This window comes from Hyposmocoma kahamanoa, unplaced genomic scaffold (genome assembly GCF_003589595.1).
Source record: "Hyposmocoma kahamanoa isolate Upper Pololo Valley unplaced genomic scaffold, ASM358959v1 66, whole genome shotgun sequence".
In the NCBI taxonomy this organism is placed as follows: Eukaryota; Metazoa; Arthropoda; class Insecta; order Lepidoptera; family Cosmopterigidae; genus Hyposmocoma; species Hyposmocoma kahamanoa.
Genome location: NW_020653854.1, coordinates 22,008,280 through 22,033,037, shown reverse-complemented (window position 1 = coordinate 22,033,037; position 24,758 = coordinate 22,008,280). Strand labels below are relative to the sequence as shown.

General features: G+C 38.8%; 1 protein-coding gene across 1 annotated transcript in view; it reads left to right on the top strand.

The window, feature by feature from the left end:
• The window catches only part of LOC113231736 (proton-associated sugar transporter A), a 40,678-nt gene extending 17,280 nt beyond the window's left edge, over positions 1-23,398 (top strand). The window contains exons 4-9 of the mRNA XM_026466227.1: positions 942-1,043; positions 5,349-5,593; positions 7,037-7,228; positions 7,614-7,744; positions 16,853-17,027; positions 23,030-23,398. Of these exons, the coding sequence (XP_026322012.1) occupies positions 942-1,043; positions 5,349-5,593; positions 7,037-7,228; positions 7,614-7,744; positions 16,853-17,027; positions 23,030-23,248 (1,064 nt within the window). The 3' untranslated portion in view covers positions 23,249-23,398. The remainder of the gene's footprint in view (positions 1-941; positions 1,044-5,348; positions 5,594-7,036; positions 7,229-7,613; positions 7,745-16,852; positions 17,028-23,029) is intronic.
• The last annotated feature ends 1,360 nt before the right edge of the window (positions 23,399-24,758 follow it).

The window sequence follows — 24,758 nt, the reverse complement described above, 5'->3', positions numbered from 1 at the left end:
GTCGGCGCGTATAAAACACGCCGTGTGCGTAGTCTCTTATCTTTGTCATACTTTAGGGTCGAATAGGTATTATCAGTTACTCTGAAACCGCAGATTTACTTCGCAATTAATTTACAATTAAAAGTAGTTTAATCTCATACCACTAAACATTTCAATGTAAGATGTCAGTTATCAAAAGAACTTTTAACCATATTTTTTATTATAATACTTTAGAGAATTAATTTACACGTCAATACACACAATTTTTACGCTGTGGATTCGATGGAAAATTGCGAAATAAAATTAGCTGTTATCTTATTAAATCTTTGTACCTTCTCAATCCAAATGGGCGGAATTTTTTATTTCACAATACCTTTTAAAGTATCGTGAAATAAAAAATTACATCGGTATTTCAAAAAAAAACCATGTTTAAACATAGAAAACGAAAACTAGTGTTCTTTACTTTTCAAAATAAATTTTGTTCTTTATTTGAATTATACATAATAATATTAACATAACTCAAGCGGAAGTTTATTGCTTGTTTTTGTAGACTAAGTAGATTCTACTGGGTCGGTTTTCTACGTTACTATGCGTTGAAAAGATCCGGCAAAAAAAATCGGCTGTTCAAAAATCAGCAGAATTATCTTTTATGGTCTGCGACAGGTTTTTTTACTTAATTTCGTTGTACACACTGACTTATTTACCGTAATTAGAATGACAGAACCGCATCATCCACAGGTACTTGTTTGCATAGTAAAGGTTATTTTTAACCGACTTAAAAAAAAGTACGAGGGTCTCAATTCGACTGTATGTATGTTACGCGATAACTCGGCATTTATGAACCGATTTTGATGATTTTTTTTGTTGGAAAGAAGATACCTCAGTAGAATAATTGTAATAATAAAACATCATAATATTCATTACAATCAATATGTCAAATTCAAATGTTTGTGATATTCCAGAGGACCACGCAAAAGGGTTGAGCACTTTTACGGTCATGGCCGGTCTCGGCGGATTCATGGGCTACGCACTCGGCGGTATCAACTGGGACAACACTAGAATAGGTTCGTGTTAGCGTAAGCTTATGTTGTTTTAAGGTACCATAGTGTGAATGGGGCTTCACTACTCCGTACGACGCTGTGTGCGGGGTGCCGGGAACGGTGACGCGCTCTTGGTTGGGGCGCGGGGCGCGGAGTGTTTTCGTGCGTGACTCGGTGTCCGTAACACGTGGGTTTGGATGTAATTTGTGGTTGTTTATTTGAGTATCAATGACATCCGCGGTACATCTTCCTATTGCGGGTCTATGAGTGTGTGCGTTGTTTATTTATTTTGTTATAATTTCTAGGCGTGTGCGAACTTCGTTGACGTTGCACTTGGAACCAGTCATTTTGTTATACATATATTCTGCCCTTCTAGTCATAGCTATGTACGTATAGTTAGTAGCAGTAGAGATACTTGTGAAAGAGTTCATACAGAGTAAGTAAGCTTACCTAATTCTATCGCGAAGCAGTAATGTGAGCTTTACATTCCGATTTTGAAGGGTAAGGGTGCTGGTAAAATTACAGGCACATAGGACTTTTCAACTTGCGCACGACTTCTTCGTCCCGTCTCTTGATATTATAAAAAAATATGCATTTACATTTCGGTCACTTTCGAGATATTGGCACCTAAGTTTGTTATTGCCAGTAAAAAATGTCAATTACGCTTATTTTGCTTAACAATAAAACTGTAACCAAATAAGAAATAAAAATATAAGTAATACGCTGGACCATACGACTATACAAATTTTAATACTCCATAACTAAGTGGTAGAAAAATTTAACCGCTCAACCACCAAAGTCATGTGACATAACGAGGAATGTAGTCGTTAAATGATTCAAATAGTCCTTGGACAATAAATAATACTGCGGCCAAATTCATTGGGGTCATCGCATTAGCTACGCAGCTACAAGGGGACCGATTCTGGTGCAACAGAAAAAATTACGCAGTAATTTCGAAAAAAAAAAATGGAGGACGTCGTTCACAATTCTTTTTTAAATTTAAAGCTGGACAATGGTCAGAGCCAATGGAGACCGGAATATTCCACGTTATAATAAGAGCGGTGGCATACGATGCGTTATGTCGGCGTTGCGATATTACTGCTACATATAAATGCCACATTGGGCGACGGAACGCGTGCGCATCAGAGGACAGTTATAAGTACGCGGGCGTACCGTTGTGACAACGTATTGCTCGTGTGGTATTCGGTGCGTTGAAATCTTAGGCCATGTCCAGATGAAACGAATTCGCCGCGAATCGTCTCGCGCGTACACACGCGTACGTTGCGTCAAGAAGAAGCGTGTGACGCGCTAGCGTTTGAGGACGTATTTAGTCTAGAGATGGGAAAAACTGCTTTTTTTAACGTTGTAGCTTTTTAAAAAGAGTGCTTTTATAAACCCTTTTTAGTTTGAAGGTTTAAAAAATCGTTTAAATAAACGTTTAAGCGCATAGACTTTTATGTTAAAAAGAGCTTACAACGTTGTGTTAATAGCGAAAAGCATAAGTAGACAACTAAAGGTTTTAAGATAAGTAAGTTTGTTTGTAAAACACGAGTTTTATTTTTATTTATAAAATTATTATTCACATTGACGAATTAATTTGTTTAGGAAACTTAAACGGTAGGACTTGAAACTTATGCACGTTGTAAAAAATGAACTTGTTGAGTATAGAACTAACCAACGACGCTTACGCTTAAAATAGAAAGCGTGCTTAAGTGCTTATTTTAAAAAGCAAACTTTTTAAAGTGTTTTTCGTCTAAACTGTAATTCAGTCAGTATTAAACATGGAGTTGGACGAAGCGGTCGAGTTGTTGTTAGTTTACCATCGCTAGAAGAGACGAAGACGGAGGGAAAGGAGAATGCACTTCATACATCCAATTTTTTATGAAAGAATGACACATAGCATATTCGTAACTTTGTATCATTTTAAAATTTTATTAGTGTACACAAAAGATGATTGCCGGTTTTTTTATTTTCTATTTCATCTTTTATGTTTCCGTATCAAAATTTTGCTGTTCCATTTCAGGTGCACTCGATTTGAAGTTCGCATGTAAAGTTTAAATTGTAAACTGAACATAACCAAGGAGTTTATAAAATATCGACTCGCGCGAGTCACACGTTAACGCAAGTCAAGAGTCTGACGTATTACACGCAATTTACTCGCGAATTTTAAACTCGTGTGATGCTTGTGGAGGCGATGTATAAGATTGCGGGGAGAATTCGCTCCTTCTGGACAAGATCTAGCGTTGCGACGGCGCAACGCACCGGCAGCGCCCATGTGGCATCGTTCTAAGTCGTACGAAAGACAAGATAGATGCGGCAATGGATATGACGAAATTTCCGCGTTTTCTCTTTAGACAAAGACAATTAGTTCGAAGCTGAAGTGGCACACCGATTTGTTTTGCTACATCCAGTGAGTTTAATCAAAACTGACTTAATAGATCTTAATTTGAGAGTAAAATTATTAGTTATATATCCTGAATACAAGCGGCAAAATAGAATGTACTAAAATAGAGATAACAAAATCACACTACCTACCTAAAGTTTTTTTTTTGCCTTTATCCTATTTCTTGCACTATAAACCGTCAGGCTAAAGGAAAAAGCGGCTTAATTATACGCTCGCACAATTCCGACCAAACATGAAATGATATAATGCAATACAAGTGTAGCGAATCGCAGCAGTTGCTACAAATCTCTTTTGTGTATCTATTTTGTAGTCTTTTTAACTTTAGTTTTATATTTAAATAAATTCTAAATTTAAATGTATATATTTTTGGCGCCTTTTCTTATTGTTCAGTCACTATTGTTCCTATTTTGATTGATAGCGGTGCGTTGTTTCGTTATAAACTGTGAGTATATTTACTTTGGTCTTGCTCACATTGTCACACGCGAGTGATATCTCCAACACTAGCCCGGAGAGCTAGTGGAGGATAAGCTAGATATCCTCCGATCCCTCCAGCTGATTAGGTTATTGAGAACTGGAGAGACGGCCTTTTTCGGCTTCGCGAAGTGAGCGTGCCTTACAGCTCCGCCACCAATGAGGAGACTTGGTAGTGGACTTAGAGTCGACGGCTTAGCGGTGGCAACTGCTAGTTGTGCAATACGCAACGGGAAGTGAGCATGCCTGCAGTTCTTCTACCTATCTAGAAAATAGGGAGGGTACTGTACGTGCAACCGGGGCGGCTCACCCGAGGCACTAGCCTCTCAAAGAACCGGATGTAGTCGAGTGACAGAGGTCTGTGACAACCCTGTACACTGGTAGATTCTCGTATACCCTAAGGGTCAGCAAGGAGAGTCATTATACTCAAAACTAATGTAGAAAGATATGGGGCTGGTCTTGCTCATTCGTTGATAGCTCCCACCTGAACGCACTGATATAGTCCGCTACAGCAATCATTGAATCAATGAAAAGAAATGATCAAAACAAAACAATCAATTTTGTTTAAAAAGTAACATTCCTACTAAGCATGTTAATGCTTGGACTGATCCCATGTATTAACAGATAATCCTTTACAAGACCCAAATACATTATTCGTAAGACAACAAACACGCAAACAATTGTAAAACGAGTACACATGTCTAATTTGTGTTGCGGGATTGTATTTGTTAATTAAGGAGGCCTGGGCGATAAATAATTATGATTCACTATGGAATCAGACCTTGTTAAATTAAAAATTTAGTAGGAAAAGCTCAGTGACATTTTAAATAGAATAATATTATTTTTTTATAATAAAGGGGCACTGCCACAGCGCCTGTCACCCTGAGATATAGGTTGACAAGTCATATGTACCTGTAAATTCACCAGCACCCGTACCATCAAAACCGGAATATAACACTGCTGACAGTACTGGTTGGCGGCAGGAATAGGTAAGGTGGCAGTACTACCCTGGGTGAACTCTTTCTCGAGGAAGTGTACTGCTATTAAGTACATTTCTTTCAGCATTATCATTGTCACGGTCAACTATTTATGCATCCCATTACTGAGCATGAATTTTTTTACGATATCAAGCGATGGTACAAACAGGTCGACACGCCTGCCTCAACAGATGCACTGCCATTCAGAGCTTTGAATGTCAATGTCTGAGGGGTACTGCGCCCGTCACCCTGAGACATAAGTTAGCAAAGTGTCTGTAATTCCACCAGCACCCTTGCCCTTCAAAATGTAACGCTAACTTTACTGCTTGGCGGCAGAAATAAGTAGGGGAGCAATACTACCCTGGACGCACTCTTTCACAAGGAACTCTGCCGCTAATTCGAAAAAATAGTTAATTTCCAATTAAAAAAAGCAACAAATTCAAACAAATTATCTTAAAAGTTTTTTTACATTTTCAGGAGATTTCTTCGGAGGTCACGTCCGGGCGGTATTCTCTCTTATAACGGTAATCTTTGTAGCCTGTGTATCAGCCACGGTCACCAGCTTCAAAGAGATCCCGCTGGACGAACTGACGGAGCAGGAGCACTTCAGGAAACTGGCTGAAACCGAACGAGCACAGGAAAATTTTGACGTTGAAGATGGGATGGAACAGAATAACTTGAAGACAGAGAAAGCTACTTACGGATCTTTGAATCAACCTGAGGTATGATTCCATTATTATGGTAACCTATCATAAACTCGATTTTTTTCCGAAATAACGTTTCTTCGAATTTTCATTACACCGAAAACCGAATTATAACGAAAGAGTTATTCTTTCGGGATATGTTGGATGTTTATCACAAAGACATGATTAGGTTCGGTTAAGTTAAGTTTAAAAGAAAAAAACATTTTCCTCTCAAAATTACTTTCGAGTTTATAAAATTTCCAGCAAACGTTATTTCTGAAAATTTCGTTCGTTCGAAATGTCCGAAACAAATTGGTACCGTTAAATAAGTAAAACTCTACCAAATTAAAAGACGCATGATCGAATGAAGCTTCATAGTTGATATTGTTTTTAATTTTTTTGTGTAATCATTTACTGCGTCCAGCGACACCGACGACGTTGCTTGTCTCACGTGTCACGAATTCATTACTCCACAAAGTCTGCCAATATTGTGGAGTATATGCGAGTGAAAGCTAATACTACCTTGAGAGTCGAGCAGTTAGGGTCCCGCCACAATGTGAATTTTAATTCACTTGTAGTGAGAGTGCCAACTCAACATCTGTCGAACTTCATGAAGGATGAGTTTTGGCCGAAGGGTGTCATGTACCGAGGCCGGCTACCGGACACCCACATTGCGTCACATTTAGAATACAATACGTGTAAATAATAATTAGTCATTAGTTTCATTTGAATCATTATCGACCCGTTATTCGTCCAACGGCAGGGCACAGGTTCATTTGAATTGCCTATTTTTTGTAAGTCTATACATACTACACTGCATTTAGAACTATGACTATTAAACATAAAAAAGGAGACATATTTTAACAATGATATTATACTTATTTTAAAGTTTTTCATTTTAATTCAACATAGACAATCAAATCCGCATGTTCTTGTTAAAATGTATATGAATGAAATTTGATTTTGATACTAGTAAATCAAATGTCAAAATAAGAATGACGATGGCAATAACGCAATTAGTAATTGACTTACAAATAAATGGACGACGGGTCTAATACAAACCACGAAAAAAATGTCCCAAGTCAACCTATTCGAAATTTAAATTGTAATGTCATCGCAGTATCGCGCTGTCAGTAGAACAAATGAAGACTAAAGCGGAGTTTGGCGCTCTGTATACGATTTTAGCGCCTTACAAGTGCGGACACTTTTTAGCGCGGACCCGACGTCCATATAATTGTAAGTCAATGCAATTAGTAATCATTCCAACGCCGTCGTAACTTTCACAATTCGGACATTTTTGGCAAAATTTTGCCTTCTTTTACAATCTACCGATAAAACTGTCGATAACAACTAGATGACCGTCTAAAATTTTATGAAAACTGGCAAAAATGACAGACTACCTATAATAATATATCTTAAACCAAGTAAATACAATAAAGTAACAACAAATAGATAGTTAACCTTCCCACACCTGTCTTTCAGAACTTAGACATTAACACACCAAGTGGTCACAACCACCTGTCTCTCCGGCACTACCTTCGCTCCATCGTGGTGATGCCAAGCTCACTAAGGGTTGTCTGCTTAACCAACCTGTTCTGCTGGATGGCTCATGTCTGCTACTCACTTTATTTCACCGACTTCGTAGGTGAAGCTGTGTTTGGAGGTGATCCGGCGGTGCGTATGTAAATAAATATTACTTATAGTAGGTATTTATGTCCATAAAGTGTACAACAGCTATATTGTTAATGGAAGCCGTAAGCCAAGATTTTTATTACTTCAATTATAAAACCACAAACTGGTCTGCTCCGTCGATTTTTTGTAATATACGAAGAATCCAGGTCTAAACAAAGCCTAGGCAAAACTATACATTTGAGAAAGCTATTTTGACCTGTCATAAATAGGCCATTTCAGGCCCAACGTAACACTTATATCTAGAGCTATGGTAACGTATATTACCAACGGCAATCGTATAGCAGAGTGTGCGTAATGTCTCTGCCTAAATAGCGCCTATTCATTACAAATATTGCAACAATAATATTTGCTCTTAATTTTCTTGCAGGCGCCACTCGGCTCTGAGAGTCGCACTGAGTACGAGGCAGGCGTACGCTTCGGATGCTGGGGCATGGCAATGTACTCTCTATCTTGTGCCTGTTATTCTACCATTATTGAGAAACTCATCAACAAACTTGGGTTAGTACTACTTTACTGCTATATAAGTTAAACCCGTTCATGAACAGTAACAGCGTTTACCGTAAAATTAAATGTAAGAGATATAATAATGAGGCATATCCGGTTTCCATATATAGATCTCAATAAATAAGTTTCGGGCTTTACAATGCCATTTCCAGTGCTTTCTGTAGTTGCTGCATACTGCTTCCCCATAGAGAAGTATTAAGTAGCGGTTAGAGTCGAGTAACGTAAATTTTGGTGGTGAGAGTGCCGATCGAACATCTGTCGGCCTACATATATCGGCGATTCCGCGGCCGGTTAACTGACACCAGATCGCGCTACACGTCGCCGACAAGTGCAATACGTGTAGATTAGTTGTTTAGTTTATTTTGTTGTCATATTATATCGTATGTATGTTAGTCCGGTTTATATTATATGGGTCATGTGACCGAAAATAAATTATTAAATAAATAAAAATAAATAAGGTGCTGACAAAAGTCAATGATTTATTTACATTGAACATATTGTATTATATTAATATAAATACTGCGGCACTAAGACGATTAGTCACATTTTTGACGACAATTAAACTAACAAGGACTTTTTCTCTTTCCTTGGGTAATCTTCCTAGGGTACCTTACCGCCGCGGGGTTAGCGTAGAGGTTATGGGCTCATTCCGACTGCAGGCGCAGGCGCGCAGATCTTGGCGTCTTCCCTTTCACAGTGCCGAAGCGGCTACAAGCGGTTTTACCCACATGTCAAAATTACAAACAGACGCTAGACTCTAGATCAAGCACTGTTAAAGGTATGGGCGGCCTGAGCCAATAGACCCGCGCGGCGTGCGCACCCCCACTTCCGTCCGTGCTCGCCTCGAGGCAGGCGCCGGGGCACGCCACCACTGTAAATCTAAATCGTCGAGGGAAGATGACCACAGCCTCATAACTACCAAGGTCTAGCAACAGATGGTCTACAGTCGTCCGAAGCTAACGAACTACTATTTTTATTTAGTTACTTCGGTGGCACAGTGACCCAGAGTGGATCAGCCTCTTCGGCACCAGATTCTGCCACGCCTCCCAGTTCTGAGCCTTTTTTTTGACGGGGGGGAATCTTTATGGATACCCCTGAGCCCAGGGAGACTCAGGAGTTATGTGGGGACTCTCGCTCCAGACTGAAGGGCCTACCCCACTAAAACCCCCCCGGGTTTCCCTCTCGCCGGTTGAGTCGGCGCCGTGGGATCAGTGGACATTCACCACGACGCCGCCCGGCCGCCCTAGCTTACGCCAGGGCTCCCGCGCTAACGGAGGGGCGAGTCGGTTGCGAGAGAGAGGCGCTGCTCATCCCACCGGCTACACACCTCTAGGGTGTGCTGCGCGGTGTCATCCGCAGCACCGCACTCGTGGCACGACGGGGACGGTTCCCTCCTAGCCACCTTGTGCAGGTAGTGACCGAAGCAGCCGTGGCCGGTCAGCACCTGCACAAGGTGGTACGACAGTGGCCCGTGGGACCGGTTTAGTAGAGTAGAGTAGAGTGCTACGAGGACAGGGCGGATCGCCTCTATAGTACGAGCGCCATAGCGGGGATCCGCCAAGCTTTCTTTCCACCGGTCCCGCATGCGCTGCGCCGCGAGGCGGCGCTCCCGCTCCACCTCTTGGGGAGCGGGTCGCTCGCCTCGGTCCCTCATTCCCCGTCGGTAGGTGCGGACCTCCGCCAGGACCTCGGCTTCGAGGTCCCACGGCGGAGTACCGGCGAGGATGCATGCGGCAGCGCAGGCCACCGTCCTGTACGCCCTGCACATTCTCAGGGCTCCCAGTTCTGAGCCTGCTCCTTCGAGTTACTAGTACGAGAGGTCATTCAATCTTTGTGGACTTCACCGCTCCAACGGTATCTAGAATATCCGATTGGTTGGCGTTAATTCGGTCGTCTCAAGTACGTTCTCTTCGCAGCCCGATCCTCTCCCATTCTCTCCACGTGCCCGAGTCAGTGGAGGCGTGTAGCTTTAGTTTCTCCCACAGTATTTCAAGGTTCGTCGTTGTCCTCCAGCTTCCGTTTTCTTTTTTTACGTCATTGACAACTTATTTTCTTCTATCAAGTTCAATATCCAAGCTTCGTAATTGTACATCAATCTTATTTATGCGGATAAAAAACTCGGATCGGATAATAAATAAGTCAAAATTAAGTCAAGTTAATCTCCAAAAAAAAACTTTACAATCATAATGTCAAACATTTTACTTGAAGCGTCAAATATGTCGCTTTGCATCTTTACCTTTTGTACCTTGTAAATTTGTGGATAATAAATAAAAAGAGCATTTAATATGAATGTTCCTGAACGTTAAACTTAACGTTTCTCAATTTCAAATTCAGAAATATTTTACAGATATTGGATAAGGTTTGGATTGGATTGAACAGAATTGGATATGAATTCATCAAATGGATAAAACACTTATCCTTTTCACGGACATGTCTTACTTATTCGTTGGGCAGATTCTCCTGAGAAGAATGAGCATGAAACGCTAGGGGTTATCATAGAAAAGAATAACTTGAAAGAACTAAATGGATCACCATCATGAATTTTTATCGTACATGTACGCAGAAGCTATAAAATTATTAATTCACGATAATTTTAATTCCAAGCGAACGTAACGTATACTGCTCGATCACGATATAACATCCCGTAGGACAGAGTCACTACTCTGCTCGTACATATAAGTATACATTAACTTTGTGAAAACAACTATCAAGAACGGCCATCACTGTTTTTTTTTAAATTGTGACCCTATAAAAAATTAATGACCTTAGCATTAATTTCTTTGTACATACCTCTCAACACGCTTCTGCACGACAAATATTTTATTAATGTTGCCGGCATTACTTCATTAACACTCCAGAGAAACTGTCTTCTATGCTGGAGTATTCAATATAGACGAAAATTACAGGTCTCTGCGGAATAGGAGAACACATAATGTAAGAGGGGTTAGCCTCTGTTAATTCGAGTCTAGCTACGATAGTTACGATAGATAGATATATATAGATAGGTAGTTACGATAATATGCAGTTTATTAAGAGATTAGGTTTGAGAGTTATTCATACAGAAAGTCATAAAAATAATACGAACTATATGAACCAAATTATGTATATGTGAAGTTTCATAACTCTCCTATTTAAGCATAACAAAATATTGAATAATTTCGTTCGTAGAATTTTCAAACGTCTCTCTTCAAAAATTGTCATTTTGTGACCTTATTACACTATGGGTGCGATATATTGTTACATTGCGGTGTCTATGTCGCGTTGTTTTTCCTAGTGCACCATTATTACAATTAAAAAAACTTATTGTCTAGTAGCCTAGTGGGAACTAAGATGAGTTCGATCTTCTATTTACGTACATTTGTTAATGTTTAATAGTAACAGTACAGCTCCTTGTGGAAGAGTTCGTCCAGGGAAGTACTGCCAGCGTACTTATTTCTGCCGCCAAGCAGTAATGTCAGCATTATTGTGTTCCGGTTTTGAAGGATAAGGGTGCTGGTGAAATTACAGGCACATGGGACTTATTAACTTATGTCTCAGGGTGACGGGCGCAGTGGCAGTGCTCCTCAGATCTTTGCGATTTGCTCTGAGTGGCACTGCAACTGTTATGGACAGGCGTGTAGCTTATCATCAGGCGCACGACTTGTTCGTGCCGTCACTGGATATTATTAAAAAAATCTCTCGTTAATGGTTAGGGGAAATCGTTTCTCTCAATCGTTTTTCGTGGTCCACTTCTATTTTTCTACCTTGGAAACGACGGATATGGTCCTAAAGAAACTCTTTTTTTTATTATACGAAGTGACGGGACGAACAAAGGGTGCGGCTGGTGGTATACGATCCGCCTATCCACAACAGTTGCAGTGCCATTCAGAGCGTTAAATCGCAAAGATCTTAAGGACTCTGTGCCCGTCACCCTGAGACATAAGTTGACAAGTCTGTGTGCCTTTGATTTCACCATTTATTTACCCATCCAAACCGGAACGCAGTAATGCTTACATTACTGCTTGGCGACAGAAATAGGTTAGGTGGCAGTACTTCCTTAGACGAATTCTTTCACAAGGAGCTCTACTTCTACAAGTTGGTATGGTGTGGTGTAACCAGCTGGTGGCAATAACTCGACACGTCTTAATGTCTATTTTGAGTGTAGAAAACTCAGTGTTATTCTCGATCGGTGTTATTTCATATTAACCAAGAATCTCAACTTAATAAATAAAACTCGCACCTACGTGTTATTGCACGCCTGGATTAACATACTGAACAAGTATCTTCTTATCAAGCATGCACCATCTCCATCCATGTCATTACTTTCCATAATTCTGTCTTAAATAAACAGAATAATAAATACCAATACCGTACGTAATCAATTTTGCAAAACAGCAAACCGCAAGAGTTATCCATACAAACAATTGTACAGCTTAACCTTCAACTTGACTTTGTAAATGCTTATGGCACGTATATAACAATAGAACTAATAGACTAACACAAGCGTTCCGACCAATGTAACATGATCTCTGTCATCATAACCTTTTGTACTTTTCCTAATTAAAAATCTATATATTTCTTTCTCTATGGCTGATTTAATTAATAATTGGAAAGTAATAAGTGCTTTACACTCATTAAAACGAACCTGATTCACTTTTTATTGAAGCGGAATGACAAGAGCTTTGTTTAGAAACTTGTAGTGTTAATTCATTTTGGTATAAAAATACATCTACTTTTGGGTGATCAAACAAGAGGTATGAATATTGAGTCGTAATACCACCAATTGACGAGACAAACAAGTCGTGTGCCTGGCAGTAAGCAACACGCCTGTCCATAACAGTGGCAGTGCCACTCAGAGTTTTAAGGTGAGGTATTTATATAATATATATATTTAGCCTAGATTTTAAAATAATATGCATAAACTAAGAACAGGGGAGAAAATTTGACAAGTCGTTAAACCGCTGGGCAATTTTCATATTTTGGGATAAATGTAAATTTAATAACTATAGGGCTTCAGTCGAAAACCAAAATTTAACAAATTGTCTGTAGTACTCAAAGTGAAATATCGACTGTGAACTGGCAACCGACACTATCTCAATTTCGACAACTTTACACGATGAAGAAAAAAATTGTTTGCGTCTTTTATGTATGTGTAATAAAAATATTTAAAAACTGCGTATTTTTATTTAATAAATCAGATGCTATATAAATGACGCAAACCATTTTTTTTCTTCGTCGTGTAAAGTTGTCATAATTGAGATAGTGCCGATTGCCAGTTCACAGTCGATATGTCCATATAAAAATTATGTGCAATGTTATATTTTAGCCTGTTATCGGGATTTTATATCATCGGGTAAAAATTAAATCATCCTTAGGTGTATCATATATTAAAGAAAACGTTATTTAATAGTAAATACTTCTCCTCCGGTATCTCGCCTTAAACCGCAAACATCTAAGGGGCACTGTCAAAACGCCCGTCACTCTGAGACTTAACTAGACAAGTCCGATGAGCCCGTAATTTTACAAGCATCCTTACCCTTCAAAACCGAAGTACTGTAATGCTCACATTACCGCTTGGCGGTAGAAATAGGCAAGTAGTTGTAGGACGGACGAACTCTTTCACAAGGAGCTTTACTGTTACCAAAGCAATTACGAAATACATTGTACCCAACCTACCAATCTCGTACAATTAACCAACCAACCAATCTTTATCTGTGACCGACCTATTGGGTATATGACTGTTGGAGGCCATATAGTTATGGTTGTAAGACAGACTGGACTATTGTATTTCCTAGTGGTAATGAGATCACAGGGCCCTTGACTATCCCGAGCACTTAGCTGGCTTCGTCGCTGATTTAAAATCAATAGTATGTGCCTCACCGACATCTGGCCTTTATGTTTCTATTTTTATAGAGTCCTTTATTAGGTGGGGATAAAATGCCACAGAGAAAAGCCCTTTACGCGTAGAAAATAAAAGATAAAATGCCTTTAAAGCACATGATGCTTCTTCATGGAATAAGTATTTCTGAAATAGGTCCTAAGATAGGTCATAATTCAATTGAAATTGGGATATTAAAGAATGGACTTATTCTTCATTCAGACTTTATGTTATATGAAAAGTTACTTTGAAAAAGACTGTGTTTCCACTTCACCATTTACACCATAGAGTTAAGTAACTACCATTTTCAGCTTTACTTAAATAAAGAAGGTTTTTAACCGACTTTAAAAAGGAGCAGGTTCTCAATTCGATTGTATTTTTTGTGTGTACGTTATGCAATGACTTAGATATATATCAACTGATATCGTTAATTCTTTATTTGTTGGAAAGAGGGTACACTTTAGTAGCAGTAGAACTCCTTGTGAAAGAGTTCGTCCAGGGAACTACTGCCACCTTATCTATTTCTGCCGACAAGCAGTTATGTGTGCATTACTGCGTTCCGATTTTGAAGGGTAAGGTTGCTGGTGAAATTACAGGCATACGGAACTTGTCAACTTATGTCTCAGGGTGACGAGCGCAGTGGCAGTGCCCCTCAGATCTTTGCAATTTAAAGCTCTGCGTGATACTGCAATTACACCGCAGTACTGGTGCCATTAAAATTATAAGAAAATATTAGTACATCTGTAAGGGTGTCAAATTAAAAGATGAATCCGGTTTCGATTTCAACAAAATTTGGCTCAATAGACGTAATTCCAATGTAAATAAAATATTATGGTGATCTAGAACTAATCTAATGATGGAAATGGCAGATAAACCTTGTGTTTGAACTCATGATTTGTTTTGACAAGGTATTCAAGGCGTTTCTATTATCGTGAAAGATACGACCCACAAACACAGCGAAAGCAGATTAGCAAACTTTTGAAGTTGGTCTTCCTCCTCTCTCTCTACACCTCTCTGTTTTGCGCCACTGAGATCCAGTCCTTTAGGTGCGCGTCTAGCTCGTCTCTCCATCGACACTTTGGCCTGCTGCATGGTCTAGAAAACGACCACTTTGGGGATCCATTCTGTGGTGACCTTCGCCCACGACTCGTCTGACATGCGGCTGACGTGACTCGCCCAGTCAAATTTTAGTTTATCGGATTGTTGGCCCACATCAATACGATTCGTGTTTTGGAGCGCAGATCACTGTTCCTAATTCGGTCTGACAATTTTACTCCCAAGATGCTGCGCTCCATAGCTCGTTGGCAGACCCCAAGTTTGAACTTTTGCTGCGCTGTTAGTGACCAGGTTTGTGCGCCGGAGGTAAAGATGGGTAGAAAATACACGTCCATGAGTTTTCTTTTGAGCGTGAGTGGTAAGTCGCATTTCATCAGATGTTTCATAGACCAGTAGACCTTCCAAGCGTTTTCAGTGCGTCTTGTGATTTCAGCATGTAGTCTGCTCTGAAAGGACACTAATTGGCCTAAATGCACATACTTAATCCCCCCGTCCCCTACCTATTACTTGTATCTTATATAACAATATCTGTGCAAATATATCACACTCATAGGAGTGATATTAAAGCTTTACAATCAAGGTACAGTTAACTTTTAATAATGTTACACCGCATACTGGCCTCCTTGGATTGTTTTTTTTTCTTTCTTTAATTTATTTTGGTATAAACAGTCTTTACAATATGAATTAGTGCCGAAGAAATGCGAACTATGATAAGGAGCAACGAATAATACCTACACTTAAATATTAACAACATATGCTAAAAGGGCTTAACACATTTTTGAAAATAAAAGCTAATGGTTATAAGTTTGTTTTTATTTATGGGTGTAGCCAAGTTGCTGTTGCACATGCCTATTGCATACATTTTTATGTCAGGAAACTGTCATTTCAAGTTCTCATTCTACTCAGTACTTTATCACATGATAAACGCCTTTTATTATTGTGCAGGTATCGTAGATTGTAGAAAGAACCTTTGCTGTAAAATTTTCGTAGCAGTAAAGCTCCTTATGAAAGAGTACGTCTGATGAAATACTGCCACCTTACCTATTTCTGCCGAGCTGTAACGTGAGGATTTGAAAGGTAAGGGTGCTGGTGAAATTACAGGCACGTGGAACTTGTTAAATTTATGTCAGTGCCTCACAAATCATTGCAATTTAAAGTTCTGAGTGGCACTGCAGCTGCTATGGACTAAAGTGTCGCTTACCACCAGACGCATAACATGTTCGTCCTGTCACTTATCATAAAAAAATATCCGAACCAGTTCGCAGAGGATCGCGTCTCGAACATGTCTTAACAACGTATATTTAATTTACGCCTTCTCATGTATGTAAAAGCCTACACAATTACGAGTACAGTGAAAAGTTATTAATTGAACATCTAATTAGCTTGTTACATTTATTGAATGACGTCGTATAAAATAACTCACAGCGAGCATTAGCTCGCTGTGAGTTACAGTTTTCTTTATTAAAAGAAAAAGGCAGTTTAAATGTACTGAGTCCATTCGAAGTTTCGCAGTTTGTTTTAAGCCGCAGGCAGAAAAATAATGAGAAATAGGCGTATACGTCAACCAAGTTACATGTACCTCCTTTAACAGCCTCCGTTGCCGAACGGTTACCATGGTGGACTGCCACGCAGAGGTCCTGGGTTCGATTCCCGGATTGGGAGAAATGTTTGTATGGCCTACATTTATTTCTTGCGTGAGTTTAAGTGTAATTTGTGGTTGTCTACATATGTGTGTCCATGGCACCCATGATACCGGGATTTCCCTAGTGCGGGGTTTGAGTGTGTGTGTTAAAAAAGAAAAAAGAAAAGAGTAATTGACAATTGACAATGTTTATTTATTAAACTTTAGAAACTATTATAGACTTACTTATTAGTATTATTGTATAGTGCAGTGAAATACAGTACAGTACAGTACAGTATAGATTGCTACCCGGTAGGACCGATATGTCCTCGAGTCAGACCACCTGCTACATGGTCGAACGATATGATCGACTGATGACTGCATGACACTCACACAGGACCGATTAAGCTGCAAAAGCGTGCAAAAGAGGAGGCCTATACCCAGCAATGGGTGTTTACGGGCTGAAGTTGATATAATTATTAAAGAATTTATGCATTTAAGGGAAAATTTTAATCTATACTACTAATGTGAGTCTTATCTAATAGAAAATTTATGTCTTTCATTGCAGGGCGAGGAATGTATACGTCGGTGGCCTATGCACTTACAGTTGCGGCATGTTTCTGCTTTGCATAATCCGCGCTCGAGCAGCCGTCCTGCTGTTCAGCTGGACCGCCGGAGTGATGTACTCGACACTCTTCACCATGCCCTATTTGCTGGTCGCACATTACCACGCCACTGGGATGGTAAAATTATAAATGTTTTATCGTATTATATGATTCTTAGAGGATTCATCGGATTGCAATTTAAAAATCGAAGATAAAATTCATCATCATAATCATCCACTACATGGGGATGGACCCCAGACCACGTCTAGTCTCCCGATGATGGAAAGGATCTACATTTATATGGCCACGTAGTTTTTTTATTGATATCAAGCGACGGGACGAACATGCCGTGCGCCTGATGGTAAGCGACACGCCTGTCCATACCAATTGCAGTGCTACTCAGAGCTTTAAAACACAAAGATCTGAGGGGCATTGCCACTGCGTCCATCACCCTGAGACAAGTTGATAAGTCTCTTGTGCTTGTAATTTCACCAGCACCCTTACCTTTCAAAACCGGAACCTAGCAATGCTCACATTACTGCTTGGCGGCAGAAATAGGTAAGGTGACAGTACTTCCCTGGACGAACTCTTTCACAAGGAACTCTACTGCTACAAAATGGTGGTAAGCGGCACGCCACACTCAGAGCTTAAAAACGCAAGACCTGCGGGATACTGCCACCGCACCCCTCATCCTGAGCCAAAGTTGACAAGTCCCATGTGCCTGTAATTTCACCAGCATGACTGGAGTACGTATTTTTTTTATTTGCGGTTGCATTACCAGAACGATGCAATTACTGTCAAATAACTTCAAAACAGTGATTTATGCTGTGAACATATTTTAGCAACGGAATGGGTCTGGTCCTGTGCTCTCGGTCTCCGTCCGACATCTGTCCGAAACAATTATTGTGAAATAAGTAATACTCGACGAAATTATGAATGATATTATCTTTTAATTCAGGTCCTGTGACCAAAGCCATTTAGTTGCTAAAACATCTTCACATCATAAATCACTGTTTTAAAGTTATTTAACAGTAATTGCCGGTAATGTACAATATACTCTGGTTATGATAACCTATCACAAACTCGAAAATTTTTTGTCCGAAATAACGTTTTTTCGAATTTTCATTACACCGAAAACCGAATTATAACGAGACAGTTGTTCTTTCAGGATATGTTGAATGTTTATCGGAAAGACACGATTAGGTTCGGTTAGGTTAGGTTAAGTTAGGTTTAAAAGAAAAAACATTTTCCTCTCAAAATTACTTTCGAGGTTATGAAAATTCGAGCCAACGTTATTTCTGGAAGATGTCATTTCGGACTACTGACCTATCAGTTTACCTATCAGGTTACCTACCCTCTGGTTATAGTTACATAGTCTTTCTTACTGAGGTAAATTAACTCTTATTACACCGAAACGAACAGTTAAATAAATTATTGTATAGCAGCCCTGACATCGTGTGACTTAAACGCTGTGCTGAAGGTCAATCCTTTACATTTCCGATCGTTCCTTAATTATTAACCTGGAAAGGGTTTCAGAAATGTATACCATTCGGCAATTTACTTTGATTTTCAGATTGATGTTCCATTTAGATAATTATGGCCCAGCTTTGGTAATGCCGCGCAAATATTCAATATAACACGTAGGATAAATTTACATTTCTGCGTAACGGACTGGAAGGGAACTTTTCTAATCTATTTTTTGACTTGTTTTAACGTTACACGTTTGGCGTAAAGTTCATTATGATATGTAAAATTTCTTCCATTCCATTCCCTTCCGCGGCAATGCTGAAAATGTCGACTTCAATACAATACAATACAAATACTCTTTGTTGCGCATAAGAACAAACACGTCATGTGAAACGGTTCTTGGCGTAGCGCCATTTGCAAAGAAATCTATGAAAGTTTGTCGTTAACCCCGAAGAAATTATGCAAGAAGACGTCGGTTCGAATCCGACCGGATCGAAGGATTTTTTTCTGAGTGTTCGATCTTTGTATTAATAATTATAACAAACTAGTGGAGTAATTTCACAAAAAATAATTGAATAACAATTCAATAAAAATTTAATTAATACAGTGAATAGCGACATTTCTCGCCAGGACTGGGTAAAGGTACTAACTGGGTGATAAATCTGTCATAGATTTCTCATAGATGGCGCTACGACTAAAATAAAAGTCGTTGAAAGACCAAGTACAAAGACACGACGCAAGCACATAGAAAAATTCGTGAGGTCCGTTGGTTCGTTCCGTGGTTTAGTTAGTATAGCGTCTGGCACGGTATGCAAGAAGACGTCGGTTCGAATCCGACCGGATCGAAGGAATTTTTTCTGAGTGTTCGATCTTTGTATTAATAATTATAACAAACTAGTGGAGTAATTTCACAAAAAATAATTGAATATCAATTCAATAACAATTTAATTAAATAAAATTAATTAACAGTAAAATCTTAGTAATAAGTAATTAAGAGACCACAAAGCTAGTCAACACTATTGTTGTACTAAGTAGATGCCATGTGTCATGCGGCTGTGGCGTATGTAATGGGATCCACTCAGCTAATGTTATAAAATATATAAAATAACACCAAACTAGTCGAGTATTTTCGCAAAAAATGTGTATATCGTGGTAATGAAATATTCAATAAAATAACAAATATTACAACAGTTGGACTACTCTCTATAATTCGTTAGTATTAAAAACCAAAACTTACTTTTTTTTTCTATTCCTGTAGTTTAATTTATCAATCTTAATTTCATAAACTAATATCATGCAGGCGCTATGTTTATTTCTGAACCAAAACTCTATTGTCTTATGATCACAGACCATATAAATACACTTATGACACTCCCTACTGAACCGAAATTTTGATGAAATTACTGGCACATGTAACTTGACAGTTTTTTTTAAATTAAGTGCGCATTTGACCTGCATCTTATTTCATGTGTGACCATGAGGTCGACGATGGACCATGCATACCCGACTAATGCCTATTCGCTCTCGCATTGAAAAGGACCAAGTTATAACGTTCAGGAGATAAGGCTAGGAACTTCACTCCTGCTGGTGAAATTACAGGTACATGGGAGTTGTCATCAGTTACGGGGTGACGGGTGCTCTGAAGGTCTGAGTGTGGCATGTCGCTTATCGCCATTTTGTAGCAGTAGAGCTAAGAGTTCGTCGAGGGAAATACTGCCACCTTACCTATTTCTGCCGTCAAGCATCAATGTGACCATTACTGCGTTTCGGTTTTGAAAGGAAAGGGTGCTGGTGAAATTACAGGCGCAAGAGACTTATCAACTTGTCTCGGGTGACGAGCGCAGTGGCAGTGCCCCGTAGATCTTTGCGATTTAAAGCTCTGTCTGGCACTGCAACTGTTATGAACAGGGGTGTTGTTATATAATAAAAAAAAACCGAGAAATAGTTCTGTACAACTAGGTATAGTGAGTTTAAAAAAAGAATGTCGTATTTCTGCTAACTAAAAGGGTCTCATAAGGCGAGTTACTGGAGGAGAAGCGGGAAAAGCTGTTTTGCTAGATCAAATGGTTTAAGTATTTACTATTAAATAACGGTATTACAAAAAATATGCGATACACCTAAGAACATTTTTTAAAGAATGTGCTAATTTGTTACACGGTAGGATGTACTTTACTTGGTCATATAAAATCCTGAAAACAGACTAAAATAAAAGTTTAAAACGAAATTAAAACAAAAATCTACCTCTCTTTAAGTTTTTCAGAGACCCTGCTAAATTTTGGATTTCAACTAAAACCATATTAGTTATTAAATTCACATTTATCCCTAAACTTAAAAATTGGCCAACGGTTTAACGACACGCTGACGCCAGCTGCCCCATCAGTCGCCATTGGGCGCTTGTGGACGACTGATCTGTGTCAAATTTTCTCCGCCTAATCTTATTTTATTCATATTGATTGTCGACACATGGTGCGGGACGCGAGAGGCGGTCCGTCCACACCACGCTTTCTAAAATATAGACTCGCATTGAAATACAGGTATTTCAATCGCCTTCAACGCGTCACTGTATTCCTGAATAGAATAACGTTACTATGTTTGTGAAATTATTAAAATTCAAATTATTTTATTAAATAATGCCTCAAAATGTTACATAACAGTTATAGGGTCAAGAGCACGTCAAGCTTGACACTTAAGATTTAAATCCAACTCTGCCGCTTACGGTAACAACGGTCCAAAGTAGAAAATGCCAAGCTTGACGTGCACTTGACTGTACAAAGGCATAAACCATTTGGCAAAAAAGAACTACATATTTAAAAATAATATAAAATATGAAATATGACGCTACTCAAACGCTCTACTGCCTCCTGATTGGTTAAAATATAAGCGATACTAGGCCAATCACGGACATTTCTGTTGTATTTCTTTGGTTTTTTTCTTTGCAGCGTTTCTGTGGCTTACGTTTAAATATTAGTTGAGTTTCTTTATTTTAATTTACTCGGAGAAGAAGTATTGTATGTAATCATTACATAATTAGGTCTTAAAATCTCGTACCTATTACGTATATTACTCGACGAAGCCTCGTGTCCTAAACCCGGTACTCGACTTATGAATCCTCATTATGCAACGATTGTATAAATTGCTATGGGATGGCGTCAGTCTACTGGTTTGGCTCACTGCTGTCCCATTAACATTATACTATTATATATCATATATAAATATGAGGTACAGTGTATACCTGCTCTGTGGTTACCCATTTAAATATTCACGGGGCACTTGCCACGTTTGTTGTCAGCGCCAAACCTCCGCAGGGGCAGCGGCGCCTGATCGCATGTGCATAATATATCCACGTTCAAAGAGATTTGCAAACCTTATAATTGTGTCCATTTCAATTACAGTTGTATGAATATCAAATATTTGCTAAAGTAAATTACTTGCTACGTGTCCATTGTATAAAGTGCTACGGCTTTTATTTTTATTCTTTACTCTTGTTTTCCATATTTATCTCAAAATCTAAAGGAAGATAGCCATTAAACATTACAGAAGTACACGCTGATCCGTTTTAAATTATTTTTTCGCGCATGCTGCGCGAGTTGCGCGACACATGGAAGCGGTGGGCGCTGCATGATGCAACAAAATATTCTTTGTATGAGTTTATTTTATTTATGATACCTACTACAAGTAGTGTACCTGGTGTTAAGCGACACGACTATCCATAGCAGTTACAGTCCACGCAGAGTTTTATATCGCAAAGATTTGACCTGCCACCCTAAGACAGATAAGTTGACAAATGCCATGTGTCTGTAATTTCACCAGCAACCTTACCTTTCAAAATGTACTTGGCTGCAGAAATGGGTAAGATGGCAGTACTTCTCTGGACGAACTCTTTCACATGAACCTCTACTGCTATTAAACTAAATCCACATACATGCATATCTGCTATTATTTATATTGGTCAATTCTAATTCGGATAGATTATATTACGGGTTACGGGAGGTAGTGAATAGGTAATAAAGCCGCTATGACTTGATTAGGACACTACTCCTATTGCATAATAGTACAGCAACTAAGCTCTACTATTGTGAAATAGAGAATCTGACAATTCTTCAGAAACTATTTAAAATCAACCATAATGGATATAGACAACCAACAACAATACTTTATTCAAACAAAACTTTTCAAGTCTATAAAACTATCGCACTATATGTCAACTCAAAACGTGTGATGGCATTGATAGGTTAACAAACAATAAGAAATGCCGCTCGCGAGAATTTATACGTAATGATGTCCTCAATCCATAATATTTACAGTTTTTATTAAAAAGTGATTAAAACAAAGATCGCGAACGGTGAACACGGTGACATTTCTTTGCTTATCTACCTACGTAACACGTCACACACATCGATGTTTGTATAACAATTTACTGTTTTTAATCATATATTTACGAAAAAAATTGCAAATTGTAATACAAATCATTATTATTTCGCAAAAATAGTATTTTAAATATATTTTAGATATTTATCAGATTCTCAATTGAGCCGCGTCGCACAATGCAGCGCTAATGAGTTAACACCTTTATAAAAAGTTTTTAAAGAATTTATTTCATCCTGTTGAAAGCACGTGTAAAAATTAAAGGTTCATTCTAAGCGAATACGGCTTTAAAACAAAGTATTTTACAGTGGGATAACACGGGTGGCGGATGTGGACAGGAGCGCGGCATCGGTACCGACGTAGCCGTGGTCTCGAGCTGTGTCTTCGTAGCCCAGCTCCTTGTTTCCTTCATCATGGGCTTCGCTGTCAAGGCCATGGGCTCAACAGCAGCAGTTGTGGCTGTGGCGGCTCTTTTAGCCTCCTGTGCTGCTTTCACTGCCACTAAGATTACTTACCTTGACTTGTAAAGATTTTGCTCTCTTTTACATTTTAGTTTGATTAGTAACTTTGATATAGTTTTCACTTTATATTCTTTTACGTCTCTGAGCAAAGTTATATTTCTTAATGTAAGAAAGGTAGCAAGGTCTGATGTACAATATTTACATAATTTAAGCAAACGTATCTGCGGTGAAGCCGAATTGAAACGTTAGGGTCGAAACACAAAACTGTGATGCGACGTCGCATCGTAGAAATTTGCGAGCAAATTTGCAATTCGCAGTTTTGTGTTTCGACCCTTATTATCGTTAGACGGCCTCCGTGGTTGAGTGGCTTGCACACCGGTTTTCTTGGTGTCGCCATCTCTGAGGTCCCGGGTCAGTGTAGAAACTAACTTTTCTATATTGTCACAGATCTGGGTGTTTGTGGTGCCGTCGTTGTTTTCGAATTCCATAACACTAGTGCTTTTGCTACTTACTTTGGGATCATAGCAACGTATGTGATGTTCATGATGATGTTGTCTAATATTATTTCGTGTATTACTTGTATGTATTATGGTTAAGGGTCTATACAATCTCCAATGGCGTTGGTTGATTTCGCATATAACAGTGAGTGTTGAATATACACTGATTGCTGTATGGTGTGAAAACGCGATTCCAAATTATTTTCACGATAGAAAAAAAAACCACAAACTTACCTCGATGATTATACATATACATCATGCTTTAAAATTGACTTTCTACTAATTCAAATTAAAGAGAAATAATTTTTTGAAATAGTTTTTCGGCCCCGGTGTAAAGTCCTATTTTACAGGATCGCTTTCCGGCGTCGATATCATCTGAACTAAATAGAACATGTATAATATACGATATACATTTTTCAAATAGCTTTAATTTCATTTTTAAACAAATAAATTCTGAAATAAAGCCAGTGTCCCTGCAGCTCGACCTAAGTAAAATGAACCGTTTTAGTACAGGAAAAACGTGAATTCGAGCTGAATATCGACTCTTAATGTATCGCTTTTGAGCTAAGTTCTGTGTGTGCTTACAATTTAAACAATTTATTGAAATACATTGTCATCGTGGAATAGCGTTAAGCGGGGTACTGCTCCGCCTCTTCAACCGTCGTTATGAAAAGTTCTAACGCTATAATCTGAAAATTACGGTACAATAAGCAGAATCGTGAATCTCTATAAGTATTGGGTTGAACAAAAAGTCTGTGCGGTATCAAAGTATAAATGTAAAACATTTAACTTTAAACTATTACGTATTGCCCATAATACTGGTCTATAAACATTTTTGTAATTTTAGAATTCTTTCCTTTCTTGAAAATTCCTATCTTTACTTATAAAATTTAACTGTAAGTGTCACTTGATGGCCTTGTCGTTATGAAAGTCGAATCCATTCAAAGAATATTGTAAAGACCGAAACAAGTCAAGAGGCTATGTCGGGCGAATATTTTGAATCCATTCCAATCTAACTGCAATAGTTATTGACGGCTTTATAAAGATGTATGTGGTTTAGCGTTCAGCGGTACCGACGA